At 39.6% G+C, this 16,123-nt stretch overlaps 1 protein-coding gene across 1 annotated transcript in view; it reads right to left on the bottom strand.

The window, feature by feature from the left end:
• Window positions 1–540: 540 nt before the first annotated feature.
• The window catches only part of LRRFIP2 (LRR binding FLII interacting protein 2), a 196,214-nt gene continuing 180,631 nt past the window's right edge, over window positions 541–16,123 (bottom strand). Inside the window, exon 28 of the mRNA XM_081932888.1 lies at window positions 541–680. Within this exon, the coding sequence (XP_081789014.1) occupies window positions 570–680 (111 nt within the window). The 3' untranslated portion in view covers window positions 541–569. The remainder of the gene's footprint in view (window positions 681–16,123) is intronic.

Raw genomic sequence — 16,123 nt, 5'->3', positions numbered from 1 at the left:
GATTTTATACAGTCATTTCTATTTTTATATAAATTTAAATATTGTACAAAAGTGTTTTCCATCAAAATGTATAAAATTTAGCAAACAAGACTCCAATTGTATTTTAAAATAAATGGTATTTGATTTCCATATTATATTTTGTTCTAATATCTTAAGTACTCATTGCACCATATTAAAGGCACTTGTGCCATGTGATGATGTTGAGCATGTAATTGGTTAGCTTGTTGTGCAACATACTCTTGAATTTGTGCATCTCTTACCAAGCATTAAAGCAGTTGAAACTAATTCAGAGAATAAACTTGTTTTCACAAGTGTGAAAATAGTAGTTTATATAAACTAAATCAACCATAGATATTGGGTTCCATCAGATTTTTGAATTAAGCTGTTAAAACTCATCACCAACATAAAGATTTAAGTGGTTTATCCCATTTACTCAAGTTAAAATATTTGCCACTTAATTATGAAACTAAAAGACAATGAACAGCTTTTTTTCAAATTTATGGCAAGGAAAGTCTGTATTAAAATAAGCTCAAGCATTTCAAGGAGCAGTGCATTCTTTAGTTTCCTTTCTACTGTTGAGATAGTAGTGCAGTTCGATTTGCCTTCATTTTCTCTAACCGTTTCACTAAGTGACTGTTGGTCATCTCCATCTCTTCTATCCTATCCAATGCTGTTCTTAACTAAAAAAAGAGAGACAAAACAGTTAGGTTTGAGAAAACCAATGTAACATCTAAATATATCATAATACCACAAAATACTTTGTTGCAGCTTTTTTATTGAAATAAGGTCCACAATTAATTCAACTGAACTAAATGAAATTCAATGTAGAGCAAAGTAAAGTATTACAGAGGCAAGAAAAACCAAAAGTACACATAGACTGGGTGAAACCAGGCTTAATAGCAGTAACTGTGAAAGGGATCTTGGAGTCTTAGTGGGCAACCAATTAAATACAAGCCAACAGTGTGTGATGGCAGCCAAAAAAGCCAGTGTAATCCTAAAATGCATTAACAGGGATACAATCAAGATGAAGTGAGGTAGTAATACTACTCTACAAAGCCTTAGTGAGACCACACCTAGAATACTGCATCCAATTTTGGTCACCATAATATAAAAAAGATGTTGAGACTTTAGAAAGAGTGCAAAGAAGAGCAACCAAGATGATTAGGGGACTGGAGGCTAAAACATGATAAATCGTTGCAGGAACTGAGCAAGGCTAGCCTAGTGAAGAGAAGGAGAGACATGATAGCACTGTTCCAATATTTGAAGGGCTGCCACTGAGAGGAGGGGGTCAAGCTATTTTCCAAAGCACCTGAAGGCCAGACAAGGAATAATAGATGGAAACTGAACAAGGAGAGATTCAACCTGGAAATGAGAAATTTTCTGACAGTGAGAACAATCAACTGATGGAACAGCTTGCCTTCAGAATTTGTGGGAGTTTCATCACTGGAAGCTTTCACAAAGGGAGCGGACTGCCATCTGTCAGAAATGTGTAGGGTCTCCTGCTTGGGTGAGGTGGTGGTGGACTAGATCGGGTGTCAGCAATCCGCAGCTCCGGAGCTGCATTTGGCTCTTTGACCCCTCCTGCGGCTTCCTGCTGACCCGGCCATGCGTCTGCTCTCCGTCCAAAGACAGAGGCCAACCCAGCTGTGGCAATACCAACCCTCTAATGGCTGGCGAGGTGGAAATGGGATCCGGGAGGAGGGTATGATGGAAAGGGGGACAGGCCCACAGCTGAGGAGCGAGTACGGCCATGGTGGTGGCTTCCCTGAAGACGACCCTCCTCTGTTTTTTAATACTTTTAAAAAACATTTTATATACACATCAACATCAATACATGAACAATGTGGCATCTGGGTATCATCCATTTTGATACAAATAACAATACAAAAATCAATATTTGTTACATTAATTAAGCTTACATACTCCTAGTATTAATACTCATATTTGTATTAAGATAAACCTTCATTATTTTTCAATATTTCAATGTATTATTCTAATGCCAATTACAACATTGTTTAAGCATGCATAATAATACTATCTTTCAACCTCTAATCTTTCCATTTATTTCTTTCAATTATTCTATTTAATCAGGCCATTCTTACTAATCCTAGCATAGTATATATACTGTAATTCCGTTACTCCATCCTGACAACAACCATATTATTTAAACATATTAAATCAATCTTTCAACCTCTATCTATTTTCTATGTTTCTCCAAAAACACAACCCACCCCAATAATAAGCCCAACCCTAATTTTTTTGGGGTGGGACTAATATTACCTCTATCCCGAAAATAAGGTCAGGGGGATGAGTATGGCCAGCATGAGTGGCAGCATGGGTGTGAAACTGTCCGGCTGCAGCTGCAGCCCGTTGGCCCCTTGGGGCAGCACAAATACTGCTTTTGCCCTTCACTTTCTGGCCACAGTGCTTCTGCTTGTTGGGCTGCATCCCTGAAGCCGGCAGGGGAGGAGGATTTTCCTGCCTGTTATCTATTCCTCAAGCTCAGCACAGATTGAGAAAATGGTGGCAGGCAGGAAAATCCCCCACCCCATTCTCCAGTTTTCAAAAAAACCTTCATTCCGAACGCTGAAGATTCAGAAAGGAGGTGTCAGTGCATCCATGGCACATCCAGCTCACCGAGTCTGTCCTGATGCAACTCAAAAAAAGCAAGACTGCCTCAAAAATAAGCCCAATGCTTATTTTCAAGTTTAAAAGAAAATAAGACTCGGTCTTATTTTCTGAGAAAAATGGTATTACTTTTATAATATGTATATATTTTTATTTCTACTTCTATTTTAACTTTTAATAAGGCCCCATTATATTAAAGAAAAAAGGAGAACACCCCCCCCCCCAAGAAATAACATTTCCTTTCTATCTATCATCTCTTGCCCATTTTAATATTTCAATTCTTGTTTTTTGGCAAACCTCCCATTCTCTTCAATCTTTGTCTCTATCTACCTCTGAATTTTTGCTGTTTAGCCTAAGTATTCCTCCCATCTCTATCCTCTTATATTGCCAGGCCTCTAGGGTATCTGCCCAAACCCCCATCTCTTTTTCAATGGTATCTTCCCATTCCATTTTTAAATCTCTTTAAGATACTTCCCGCCTGATTTGTTTCATTAATCATTATGTTCTTTATTATCTTCTTTTTTTGTTTTGCTTGTTGATTTATCTGTTCTGTCTTTTCCTCCATTCTTTCTATTGTCTCCTCCCTCTCCTTGGCATCTTGGTCTTTATTCATTGTCCCTTGTAGAATATTTTCTATTTTTCCATCTATGTTTTGCATTAAATTGTTTATCTCCCTAAAGTTCTTTATCATAGAGTCCTTAATGCCTTTGAACATCAATACTATTTCTTTTGCACTTCCACTCATTTCTCCCATATGGAGTATCTTGTCTTATTTTAATAAGGTCCACTGTTACTCAATAGTTCAACAACCATATGTTCAGGCCTAATATTGGTCCTCAAAGAATACTATAGTCACAGTTCTTTTATATCCCAGGGTTATTCAGTCAGACATTCAGGTAGTCCAGAAAACCCCAAATATTTCCTTATGTCTCCTCTATAAGTTTAACAGCATTCAAAAATTCCTTTACTTAGGTATCTTTGTTGCTCTCACAGTTGAACCTCCTCCCATAGTCATAAGGTAGATAAGTATAGAACAGTAAATCTCACCACAGTTCTCCAAGTAAATGTTGTTTTCTTTTCTAATCAAAAATTTTCCCAGGGTGGTCGAGTATGTAGGGTTTATTTTCCTTCGTCAGTAGATGGCGCTCTCAGCTTAGGTTTCAGCATTGTCTCAGTTCTACCAGCTATTAAATCCAATTTAAATGTGATTTATAAGAGCAAAGTCAATTATTAAAGTAGATAGATCCAGCATTATGAAATGCCTTTTCAAAATAATGCCTATCCAGTTTAACCATCCAATTTTCTGTGCTTTGAAATTTTTAACTTTTTCTCTCTTCTTTTCTTTTGGGTCTATAGTTTTCCTCTATGTGATTATTCGCCGCTTTAATAGTTATGAGTCTCTTTCAGATTTTTTCCACTCTTTTCTTTTTAGGTTAGGTTTTGAGTAAAAAAGGAATCATCTGACCCAGTTTGATTCACTGTTCATTTACACCATTTGTGTGTTTTCTTTATTGTCTTGGCTGTCCCAGCTTCAAAAATGGCTGCCTCTTCTCGTCATGAAGGAGAGGCGGAAAAAAACCTGAAACAAGCGGGAGGGATTGCAACCCTCTGCGACCAGCAGGGCACCACTCTTCACCACCCCTCCAGGGTGGCTTTAGCTCCTTTTGGAGCCTTCTAATATGGAGAACTCGCTCCTCATGTCCAATATCGCCACAATGTCAGCTGGAAGTCTTCATGACCCTCGTCCTCACATGACCCCAGCTGTTGTGGAGCCAGAAGGGCACACACAAATGGGATACTCTCAAGTGAGCGGCCAAGCTCAGCCAAAGAAGGCACATGGAGCGGGCAAGTTGACCACCTGACAGGCAAGCATCTTTGGCAAGGGCACTCCGGCTTCCTCTAAGCCTGATCCCCAGGGTGGGCATGCAAGGTTTGGCAGGGTCAGCCCCCTTTTCCCACTGCCCTGAGCTGCTTTACTCTTCCAGCTGAGTGATGCTGAGAGAGAGAGAGAGAAAGGGGGAGAGAGAGAGAAAGGGGGAGAGAGAGAGAAAGGGGGAGAAAAAGAAATGAGAAAATGATGGAGGGACAGAATGAGAGAGGGGGAAAAGAGAGGGAAACAAGAGAAGAGAGAGAAATGAGAGAGCTGGAGGCAGAGAATGAGATGGAAAAGAGGGAAACAAATGAGGGAAGGGGGGAGAGAGAGAAAGAGAAGAAAGGGAAAGAGAGAGAGAGACCCATTTCCCACAGAAAGCACCAGGAGCCACAAAACATGGGTAGTCATGGCTGGGAGGGGGGTCATGTGACTGGGTGGGAGTGCTATTGAGTTGAGGTTTTGTGGGTCCTTGTGTTTTCTGTTGGAAACAGGTCTAAATGACTTTTTGAGTGTTTAAGGTTCAGATCCCTGGACTAGATGACATACAAAGTCCCTTCCTACTCTGTTAATCTGTAGATCTGAAACTCTTTGCTTACAAAAAAGGTTCAAAAGCATTTTAGCTCTATTAGGTTTAGTAGCATCAGGTTAAGCAACTAAACTAGGTGACAAAAGAAAAACGTATGCAGCAACTAACTTATGAAACTGATATACTGAAATGTTCATGCAAGTCACAACTCAATTGCTTTACTTTACACCATTTTAATGTCCAGTATCAAAGATTTTTAAAAATCACTCAAAAGGTGGGGCATATGGGTATGTCTTTTTGGCAATACACACAGGCCCCTATGTTTTTATTCACTTTTCCACTGAACTCTGAGGCAGCTGTAGTTTTCAATGAGCCAAACATGAGGACTAAATTAGAGTAGTCAAATCTTGAAATTGCCACATTTTTAACCAATAGAAGTTCTCTTATTTGTCAACACTGGTTGAAAATGCCACTTGTACTGAAGACTTCTCAACTGCCTATGCCAAATCCAGGATGAGCTCCAAGATGGAAATTTGGCCTTTAGATAAACCCAAATTTGGACAAATTGTGTCCAAAACCAATTATACCTCATCCATTTGGAGCTATCTAAAGATTTTTGATATATCCAATCTGCTTCATAGGAAAAAATATCACTGGGTACTGTCTCATGTCAAACTATGGAAATTAAGTCTATATTTGTTACTTTCCCATTCTTTCAAATGCTAAAATAGGACATAATTAGCCTTGTAACATCTCCCAGGTATATGGAGTCATCTGTGTCATGGCTGTCTCTTAAGGTGTTTTTCAAAAGGCAACTGAACTTTGTTTTTCCTTGAAGATGTTTTGCTTCTCATCCAAGAAGCTCTTTCTGAAGAAGCTTCTTGGATGAAAAGAGAAACATCTTCAAAGAAAATCTAAAGTCCAGTTGCTATTTGAAAAGCACCTTTAGGCTCTCCCAAGGTCATATTGCCTAATGCCACTTTCTGAGCAACTGGAGCAAAGAGTAGGAAACTCAATCCTATAAGAAGCACTTGAGAAACTGCAATAAAAACAAAATTGCATTTTTCTAATTTTCATTGAAGGCAAATTGCAACAAAGCTACAAAACCCACAGTAGAAAGGATTTAAGTAGTTCATTTCCTATAAAAGTACCCAGATTTGCAGTGCCATCATTTTGACTAAATATAAAATTCAAGTTATTCTATGTATTAGAAAAACTGTTCACAGAGGACCTCTAATAGTAACAGAGCACCATTAAGTTTAATAGTTCCAAAGAAATCCCACTGTCTATAGATGAAGAAGGAATGCCATCCTTTTTCTCAGAATTTATCAGTAAGTTCACTATTTATTCATTTTTTCCCCTTTCTGCTCACATGAAGGTGGTTAGGTAGCTTCAGAAAAGGCCTATGTGTGGTTCAGAAGACATCTTCACTTTCTTTCTGGAGATATGGTCTTTTCTAAAAACATTGAAAGATACTTCTAATCAAGCTATTGTTCAATGGGTATCAATCTATCAGTATCTGGCTTTGGACTGATTCTGACTCTGACTGTGGTTAAGACCAAACTAAGGAGAATGGAAATTCAAGAGTAAGTTAAGAATGTATGTTTCACACTCTGTATGGAAATGTGGTAGTTTGGGAACAAAATCACTGTGTGGGCAAAACAATCCCCAAATAAAAGTACTCCTCGACTTACCTGTAACCCTATTCTAATATTCTGTAGTGAATGCCCTCAAAGGCACCCTTTTCAGGATGGGAATGCTTTCATATTAAGATTGAAAAACCTAATGATGTTTGCTAGGATTTAAGCCAGTGATTCACTAAAGGAATAGGATATAGAGTCTCTCTGTCTCTGTCTCTGTCTTTCTCTCTCAAGGAATAGGATATAGAGTCTCTCTCTCTCTCTCTCTCTCTCTCTCTCTCTCTCTCTCTCTCTCTCTCTCTCTCTGTGTGTGTGTGTGTGTGTTGTATTTGTGCTGATAAATAAATAAAGGGAGACTAGTATAGATCTATTTCAAGCTATTTAGCTCTCATCAGCTAGCCATACCCTTACTGGGATTTGAACCTGGGCTGTATTACATATTAAGCAGGAGTCTTAGCCACTAAGCCACAAGCTATTTAGCTCTCATCAGCTAGCCATACCCTTACTGGGATTTGAACCTGGGCTGTATTACATATTAGGCAGGAGTCTTAGCCACTAAGCCACAGGATCTCCTCCTTATCAGCTGAGCCAGGGAAATAGGTATGTATTTGTGTTACAACCCCTGGTATGCCCAAATATGGGAGGGAGCTCACTACTCCCCTTTTCTGTCCTTCGGCAAATACAACACAAATATAAAAAGGCAACATTAAAAATAAAAATATGGTTTTCTGCCTGGATGGTTTTTTGTAATGAGCCGAAGGACAGAAAGGGGGAGTAGTGAGCTCCCTCCCATATGCATCCCTTCTCAAAGAAAACAGAAGTGAGGTGGCATTAGAATTTGTACATGAGTTACAAACTAAATAAATAAAAATAAATAAACTACTGTATTTTTCGGTGTATAAGACACACTCCCCCCCCCGCCCAAAAAAGAGGGTGAAAATTTCAGTGTGTCTTCTACACCAAATGTAGCCAAAAATGCAAGGCACGGAGGAGGCGATGGTCTGTGGCAATCTCTGCAGCCTGGAACAGCTGATTGGGAGTATTCCAGGAGGCCAATCCACCCACCAATCAGCTACCCATGCTGAATCAGGCTACAATGATGTGCTGAAGCTGACCTGGCTGTTCACTATTTGCTTCAAGGTCGTGTCAAGAGTTTGCAGCAGCAATCACATTCAGAAAGCACATACAAGTAACTGATTCAGCAGGATTCAATAACTTATCTTTATATATAATATTAAAGTAGAATAAAATATGGATTAAAATATAAGAATGAAGACGTGGCAAAAAGGGACAGTTAGAAGCTTGCTTAAAGGGACAGGGAAATGTCATCAGCCTTCAACCACAACATGTTCCAGCAAATGTCCCTATGTCAAAAGTCCAAAACCACACGGTTCAATTAAAGTTCGTTAATGGCATGTAGTCCATACCTGTAAGAAAAGGAGAAGTAAGATCCCCATCTCCTTATAAGGCTTTTTCCTCAAGGTAACCAATAAGAAATGAGTTAAGTGTTTCCCTGTTATGCTGTCTTTGAGAATGTATAAGAATGCGTGCTTCAATAATGAAGGTCGTTCAGAAATTCACAACGTTAGCCATGGGCTAACTTTTCTGAACCTGGCTGCCAAATAAACTTTTCCTGTATCCTGAGAAGTCTAAAGCCTGACAATTTCTGCAACAATTCTGGCGACCGTGGGGCAAGACTTAGAGCGATATTTCGGTGAGGACGGAACGGACCGACCCGTGCCCCATCGAGGCCATCTCGCCCGTCTTCAGGCGCCATGGAGATCTTTCTCTGGAAGGGTGGCCGACGACCTCTCTTGGGCATCCGGTTCACCGATCCAAAAATCTGACCAGGATCAGGACAAGTTAATAAAAATTACGCCGGCTGAGAAAGAAGACGCCTGTAGGCAAGACCCAATCTGTTAGGAGTGGAAGAGAGGGCCCGATCACCCCCCTGAGCCCGGGATAGCGTCCCTTCCAAATGGAACCGGCAATTCCTAATGAGGCTCTAGGTTTGTGTGGGTGGTTAAGTCATAGCAGTTCCTGAAGGCAACCGTGGTATTCCAGCACCCCAGGTCGGTGACAGTGTCTTAGAAATAGAACATGGGAAGGTGGGGAGCGTTCCTCGAACGCCTCTCCAATGCATGTTGAGGAGAAAAAAAGCTTTGAGAGAGTTTTAGTAAAGTCTCTGGCAGAGAAATTATCCTCACCCCTATTGTACAAGCCTCAAGGAGGAAAGAAAAAGAAAAACAGAGTCTGTTCCTGTCTGTTTTAACTTGCATGGTTGTCCTTGATGATGTGTTTAAGTGTTTTTTTGTCTTGTTAAAAAGAAAGAACAAACGGTCCCATTAGGTGGGGCCAGGAGAAAGAAAACCAAAAAAGGTTATCGAAGGGACAGATCAAGTGGACCACAAACCTGGTCCAAGGGAGCAGTTGAGATAAAAACTCAAATTGCCCCTAAGGGAATTTTATTGCCAGAGGCTGAGGGGGAGCTATGTAAGGTGTGGATATATGCTCCATTCTCAATGGGTGATTTATATAATTGGAAAAATCAAATTCATCAATTTTACTGAACTCACCAGTCTGCTTAGGCTGACATAAAAAGTCTGATGGAAATTTTATTAACCACAGAGAAAAGAAGGCTGGTGAAGGTAACCATGAATAAGCCTTTGCAGACGGATCATGTAAAAAAAAAATCTAGACTGGTCATGGTTACTGAAGGAACCAGATTAGGAACCTAGTACATTCAGCTGCAAAACTATTGGACCTTAGTTTTGTTAGGATTCAAACAAAAGTTAAGAATTTAGGGAAGGTCTATTAAATTCAACAAAAACAGGATGAAAATCCAGGGGAATTCCTAGAATGCATTTACCAAAACCTTTAAGCAATATACCACATTAGATCCTGAGGTTGAAGAAAATAAGAGAATAGTCAATATGATCTCCAGAAGATAGGCTAAAGATACAGAAGGATCTTGACAAATTTGAACATTGGGCACTATCTAATAAAATGAAATTCAATGGTGAAAAGAGTAAGGTTCTACATTTAGGCAACAAAAACAAAATGCACAGGTACAGTATAGGGCAGTGATGGCGAACCTTTTTCGCCTCGGGTGCCAAAAGCACATAGTTGCCCGCTATCACACGAACTCGAGTGCCCACCCACATAACTTAATGTCCCCCCTCACCTGTGTGGACCGTGCATTTTTGCACAAGGCTTCCTCGCCACTCCCTGCTGTGGCTGCTTCCCCTTGCATAACACCCAGTGAGGGGAGAAGTTGCTCTGCCACTAACGGGCAGAGATTGGGGTGGGGGTGGGGGGATGCTCAAGTGTGCTCCTGTGTCAAAAAACTTTCCCTTATCATTCTCCTGTGTAAAGGTTGGGCCCTTTTTACAATGGCAGGTGTGAGTCCAGTTGCTAAATTCTCCCCTTCTCTTAAAGAGGATCCTGGGCACTACAGTCAATAGACAAATGAGGAAGGGAGCTGCTGGCACAGAGGAAAGAAAAGCGGCAAGAAAAGAAGAAAAAGCAGCTTTTTTTCCCTCAAGGTGGCTGCTCTGTTTCCCCCCCTCCCCCGTGCTAGCACAGAGATTCCTGCCTGGTCCCACAAAAGTTTTGTTTTAGTCCCACAAACTTTGTGCCTCAGGAAAGAAATTAAGCAAATGTGTGAATTGCTACTCTGTTTCCCCCCTCCCCCGTGCTAGCATAGAGGATCCAGCCTGGTCCCTGCAATCCAAAGGGAAATGAGGAAGAGAGCTATCTACATGAGGGAAAGACAAGTAGCAAGGAAATAAGGAAAAGCAACTTTTTTCCCTCAAGGTGGCTGCTCTGTTTCCCCCCCTCCCCCGTGCTAGCACAGAGATTCCTGCCTGGTCCCACAAAAGTTTTGTTTTAGTCCCACAAACTTTGTGCCTCAGGAAAGAAATTAAGCAAATGTGTGAATTGCACTGTTAAGGAAAAGATAAGGTGTGTTTTGAAACCCACCTTAAATGGGTAGATGCCTTACCCTTAGCTTTCTGGTCTGTGAGATGTACTCCATGTAAAGAATTAAATTATCTCCTTTTGAAATGATGTTTGGACGGCCACCAGTTATAAGCCATAATTTGAAAAATCATATAAGGGACCTAGGACAGCTGGGATCCTCATGGGTGAATCAAATGGTGGGATAATTGAATAAATCCAACAGTATTGTGTCTCCCTTACCCCACCATTTTAACAACTTCCAGTCATAATATTCAGATGGGGGACAGAGTGTGGTAAAACACTGGAAAGGGAAGAATTTGAAACCTAGATGGAAGGGCCCATATACTGTGGTCATGTGTTCTCCACTTGCAGTAAAAGTGTTGGAATCCAAGTTTTGGATTCACTGGATTCGAGTTAAGCCAGCTGTTGATGAGTATTGGGAGGCAGACCAGGAAGAAGCCTGTCCTCTAGTGATATGCTTAAAGAAACGCCCCCTAAAAACTGCCCTACTGGCAATGGGCAGAATTACGGAGCAGAAGAGGCCCTACTGAAGTCACCCCCTTGGAAGCTGACTTCTCGATGTACGGCTGATGATTTGGAGGAGGAAGACAACGTTCCATTTATTAGATATAAGATGTATTAGAAAGTGTGAGTACCTGTCAGGAAATGGCAAGCCAAGTATTCATAGTCATAACTGTACTATCCCTCACTTTAGTGAATGTACTTATTTGTTGTATTGCATATTCATCCCTCAGGAATTGTCCCCTCCAGAGGAAGACGGGTGCTGAGGCTAAGATCATTAATTGTAATCAAGAGGAAAATGAATCATCTAATGACACTTATGTTTGAGGAACCATGGGAATGGGTTCTTTGCAGTGTAATAGGAGTTTTCAGATTCTGGGTGATATGTTTAGCAAATAAGATTTGGTTTTGTGGGTTGCCCAAAGCTGATATTGCTATTCCTTAAACTATATATAACCTCTCCCTGATGTGGTGATTCAGTAGGATAAAAGAATTGTGTTAGGAGAAGTTTTGTGTGAGGGACAATTATGAGCCTTTTGTGGCTCCAGCTGTTATTGGCAATGAGCTTGTTAAGTGATAACGTCTTGAATGTTGCGAAAATACCCAAGCAACACCCCTTGCTCTTGAAGAAAGATCCGTGGATGCTAAAAATCCCGAAGAACAGGGTGGAATCACGTTATAGGATGTGGAACAGGTCTGCTCCTGCCAACGGTGCATCATTTATGCTTGGGGACAGAACCGTAAGCCAATTCCAACACCTAAAGTCAATTATCTGACAAACCCTGTAAGAAAAGGGGCAAAGTATAGGGAAAACAGACCCCTGCAACAATTGAGAAAAGGAGACTATAAAGAGTGCTGGAGTTAGGTTAAATATAAGTGGCTTAGGATTCTAAGAAAATATGATCCTTTAGGGTTCCATGAATAAGAAATGAGACATAGAATTATCATTTTGACAATTCTGTCACTCGATAATAAAGGTAGTCCTCATTTAGTGACAATGATAAAGAAGTAACTTTGCAATTAATCCTTGCATTTATAGCTTAATCAATCAGTCTGATCCTGCCGTGGGTCAAAAATATTGGTTGTGTCTGTCTGCTGGATCTTTACCTTATCATGCTGTTTCAGTTGAGCCAGATCTTTGAAAACAACAACAACAACAACAAACCTACGATAGTCCTTGTGCATCAAACTATATCAGGAACCTGGCATTCCTGTGGGGTCAGAGGAACAATCTGAACTGTACCTTGCCCCCAGGAAAACCCTTGTAAATGTGAAATTAACTTGCAGCATGTCTCCCTATGCTCACAAGCTCTTCCAACAGAAGGTCACTTTCTCACTCCCACCCTCACTCGTTTTTAACCATTGGGAGGGGAATCTGACTACTGGAAGGTGCACAAGGCCATTTCAGCCACCCCGCCTTCCCGTTTGACTTTCAATACAATCCATCATGGGATTTTGTGTTCATTTTCCCCCTGGAAACACCAGTTCCCACTATCTCTTTGAAGGACCAGTTCTCAGGCATAGGCAAATGGACCCTGACCAAGAAGTTCCATTACAGCCCCTAACTGGTATGTACTTGGCAGGAACCTTACAGGTCTGGACTAATGAAAAGAACCTCTGAGCCCATGCCTTTTCTATGAACATAGGAGTGTGTGTAGGGGAAAATGGAGTCTTCTTCTTATGTGGGAAAAGCTTGCTGTTTCTATATAAATAGATCAGGGGAAGTCCGAGGGTTGGTCCAAGAACTACGAGTTCGAGCTTCTTCTATTGGTCAAAAAGTACAAGGAACAGATGTCTGGTTCTCTTGGCTACCGGGAACAGGTTGAATCAAGCAAATGCTATTTCTTTTATTATGTGGAATCGCAAGTTTACCCTTCCTCCCTTGCATAATACCCTTGCTTAAACAACTCGTTATGAAGTCTATAAAAGAAACACAGGCTGAAAAGGAGTTAATGTTAAATAGGAAGCCTAATCCCACATATCCTCAAGGAAGATGATATTCAAATTGCACTCTTAGAAGTAGAGAAAGTAATTTTGAAAGATAAGCCCTAAGATGTGTATTGCTTGTATCCTTGCTTTTTTGCTATTCTGTATCCTGCATGCTTATATTGTTAATCTAACAGGCTAGACTCAATTGTGGATATTAATAGAGTCTAGAAGGGAGGAAATAAAGTAGAATAAAATATGGATTAAAATGTAAGAATGAAGACGTGGCATAAAAGGGACAGTTAGAAGCTTGCTTAAAGGGACAGGGAAATGTCATCAGCCTTCAACCACAACATGTTCCAGCAAATGTCCCTATGTCAAAAGTCCAAAACCACACGGTTCAATTAAAGTTCGTTAATGGCACGTAGTCCATACCTGTAAGAAAAGGAGAAGTAAGATCCCCATCTCCTTATAAGGCTTTTTCCTCAAGGTAACCAATAAGAAATGAGTTAAGTGTTTCCCTGTTATGCTGTCTTTGAGAATGTATAAGAATGCATGTTTCGATAATGAAGGTCGTTCAGAAATTCACAATGTTAGCCATGGGCTAACGTTTCTGAACCTGGCTGCCAAATAAACTTTTCCTGTATCCTGAGAAGTCTAAAGCCTGTCAATTTCTGCAACAATTCAACACATTAAGTAAATATACATTACCAAAAGCAAGTTTTCCAATGTGGTAGTTCGGAAGAGGAAAGAAGTTTCACTTTCAGTTTTAGTTTTAGATATCAGCACAGCATGCAGCTTTAGTAGCTCCTTGTTGCTCACAGTGGCAGGAAGGAAGCTGTTATGTTATGATTAATAGTCTTGTTATGAAGAAATGTTGTAAGGGTATTTCCATGGGGATTTCTGTTTTGGAAAATCGTTGCGGAATAGCCAAAAACTTCTATAACTTCAGATAGCCAATGATAAGTTGGGGCGTTGGATTGTTTTTCTGCTTTGTTGAAAATGTTTTTAAGACATGTATTCAGACCTATACAGCGTTCTTTCCTTTTGGTGAGACCCTTTTGCAAAAATCTTTTATCTTTTATATATTTTAAATAAATGTTTTCTATTGTTCAAGGTCTCCTCATTTTTATCTGAGAGGTTTTTTTTTTTCAAATCTCACACTATTAAATCAAAATAATGTAAGTCAATTCTTATTTTGACAATACAAGTTAAATATAAGTGGCTTAGGATTCTAAGAAAATATGATTAAGGTTCCACGAATAAGAAATGAGACATAGAATTATTATTTTGACAATTCTGTCACTCGATAATAAAGGTAGTCCTCACTTAGTGACAATGATAAAGAAGTAACTTTGCAATTAATCCTTGCATTTATAGCTTTTGCAGTTTTGTAAGCATAGGAAAGCTTAAGTAAAATCATAAGTGCTGTTACAAAGTTAAATGATTGAATTGCCTGTCCCTATTGTGGTCACTAAATGAGGAATACCTGTACAGACGTTCTGCATATTCTTCCTAGTATCTTACTGTGAAATATGAAAATGAAAAAGGGGTGCTTCAGAAGGCAAAACAGAGAAAATTTGAAATCTTAAATATCTAATCATGTACCTGGATAACATAAATTTGCTTTGGTTTCTGTTTCCTAAAATGCGATGGCAATTTCATCATATATGGTTTGATATATGCTTTCAGAAAGCACATGCTTTCAGTTTATGTAAACCCTGTTTCATCAGCTATGGGGTAAATTGATGTTCTAAATAAGTCGAAATTCTAATTTTCTGAGATTCCTTTTAACTATCATTTTGGTTTTTTCCTTATTCTATCTAAAAATATCAATGCCACTTGTGTTTCGTTATGCACTTCATAATATTTCAGTACATCCAATATTGTCCGCATATTATTTCTTATTTGTCTTTTTTATAAGAAACCAACATGAATAAATTCATTTAGGAACCTCTTTAATCTTTTGGCCATTATTGTCATGGATATTTTATAATCTGAGTTTAGCAATGATATGGGCCTATAATTTTAATTAATGTCAAATCAGTATTCTCCTTTGGAATCAGCACAATGTTTGCCTCCGTCCATGAAGTCGGTGTTTTTGCTTCTCTTAATACCACATTAAATACCTCAATTATTGTTTGTCTTGGAGAATCTTGTAGTTCTCTATATAGTTCTGATGGTAACTCGTCGGGACTGGCGATTTATTATTTTTCTGTTTTTGCGTTGCCTCTATTAATTCTGACATTCTGACATCTTCATTCAACATGTTTTTTATATCTTCTGACACCTTGGGTAATTCAACTTTCTTAAAACATTGTAGTGCTTTTTCTTCAATATTACATTCATCATCCTTGTATTTCTTGTAGAAATCATGGATTATGTTTTTCTTCTCTTCATTTTGATAAGACATATTTCCCTCCTCATTTTGCAATTTTCTGAGATTTCTTCATGAGGTCTTTTATTTACAAAATAGAAAGAGACTTAAGATTCTGATTGCAGGTCAACAGGAAGTGCTTCAGCTGGACGGACGTGGGAGGTGTGGGCTCTCAAGAGCCTCACATGAACCCTGTCTGACAAACTGGCTTCGAGGTCCGTTTGGACCGGAAGCCCTCCGGAGGGGGAGCGGGCAAGAGGGCAGCATCTCATTAGACCCAGAGGGAGGCAACAGAGCCCTCGCAGGTCGGAGATTTGTCTTTTGAATCGGCGTCGGAGCAACAGTTTATAAATATGGCTGACAAGATGCTGAACTTCTTGTCAATGCAAAAGGAACAACAGGAGAGTTCGGAAGGGATGAAAGGCCGGTAAGATAATTTATCTAACTCACAACCATAAATTAAACCTGGAAATGGCAAAGAAATCTGGAGAACATAAATAATATAGATTGTCAGATCACGACTTTTTCAAAAAGAAAGAAAGAAAGGGAAAATGGAGGGTTGAAACACCAGCCCTCTCCCAAAAAAAGCTATTTACTTGAATCAATTTTTGGACAGAAAGGGGGAAGCAGAGAAATGATAAACCCACTCAAATATAAATTTTAAACTTGGT

This window comes from Natrix helvetica, assembly GCF_964273705.1.
Source record: "Natrix helvetica genome assembly, chromosome: Z".
Taxonomy (NCBI): Eukaryota; Metazoa; Chordata; class Lepidosauria; order Squamata; family Natricidae; genus Natrix; species Natrix helvetica.
The sequence above is the reverse complement of the archived record's forward strand: the minus strand, read 5'-3'. Positions and strand labels throughout refer to the sequence as shown.